This window comes from Fukomys damarensis, unplaced genomic scaffold, assembly GCF_012274545.1.
Source record: "Fukomys damarensis isolate Sample0158 unplaced genomic scaffold, DMR_v1.0_HiC HiC_scaffold_31, whole genome shotgun sequence".
Taxonomy (NCBI): domain Eukaryota; kingdom Metazoa; phylum Chordata; class Mammalia; order Rodentia; family Bathyergidae; genus Fukomys; species Fukomys damarensis.
In genome coordinates, this window is record NW_022900943.1 from 11,809,948 (window position 1) to 11,810,211 (window position 264).

At 69.7% G+C, this 264-nt stretch overlaps 1 protein-coding gene across 1 annotated transcript in view; it reads right to left on the reverse strand.

Moving 5' to 3' along the window:
- Uhrf2 (ubiquitin like with PHD and ring finger domains 2) overlaps positions 1–132 on the reverse strand; it is a gene marked incomplete at its 5' end in the record, with an annotated part of 75,226 nt that extends 75,094 nt beyond the window's left edge. Inside the window, one exon of the mRNA XM_010610723.1 lies at positions 70–132. Coding sequence (XP_010609025.1) covers positions 70–132 — 63 coding nt within the window. The remainder of the gene's footprint in view (positions 1–69) is intronic.
- Between the last annotated feature and the right edge of the window lie 132 nt (positions 133–264).

Consider the following 264-nt stretch of genomic DNA (forward strand, 5'->3'; position numbering starts at 1 on the left):
GCGCGCCTGCCCGGCCCCGCGGAGAAAGAGAGGGAAGCGGAACCAGCACGGAATACAGCCTCGCCTCACCGACGCGGAGGAGCCAAGTCTGGGCGGCGCGCAGTGTTTACTTATAGAGCAGGGGCTCCCACATGGAGGTCACGGCGCCAAGCCGGCTCTCGCGAGATCCACGCGTGGCCCCGCCCTAAAGAGGCAGCGTGCGGGAGGCGGTCACAGAGCCGCGGACGCTGAAACAGGCAGGCGCGGAGAGGGCGGGGCTGCCGA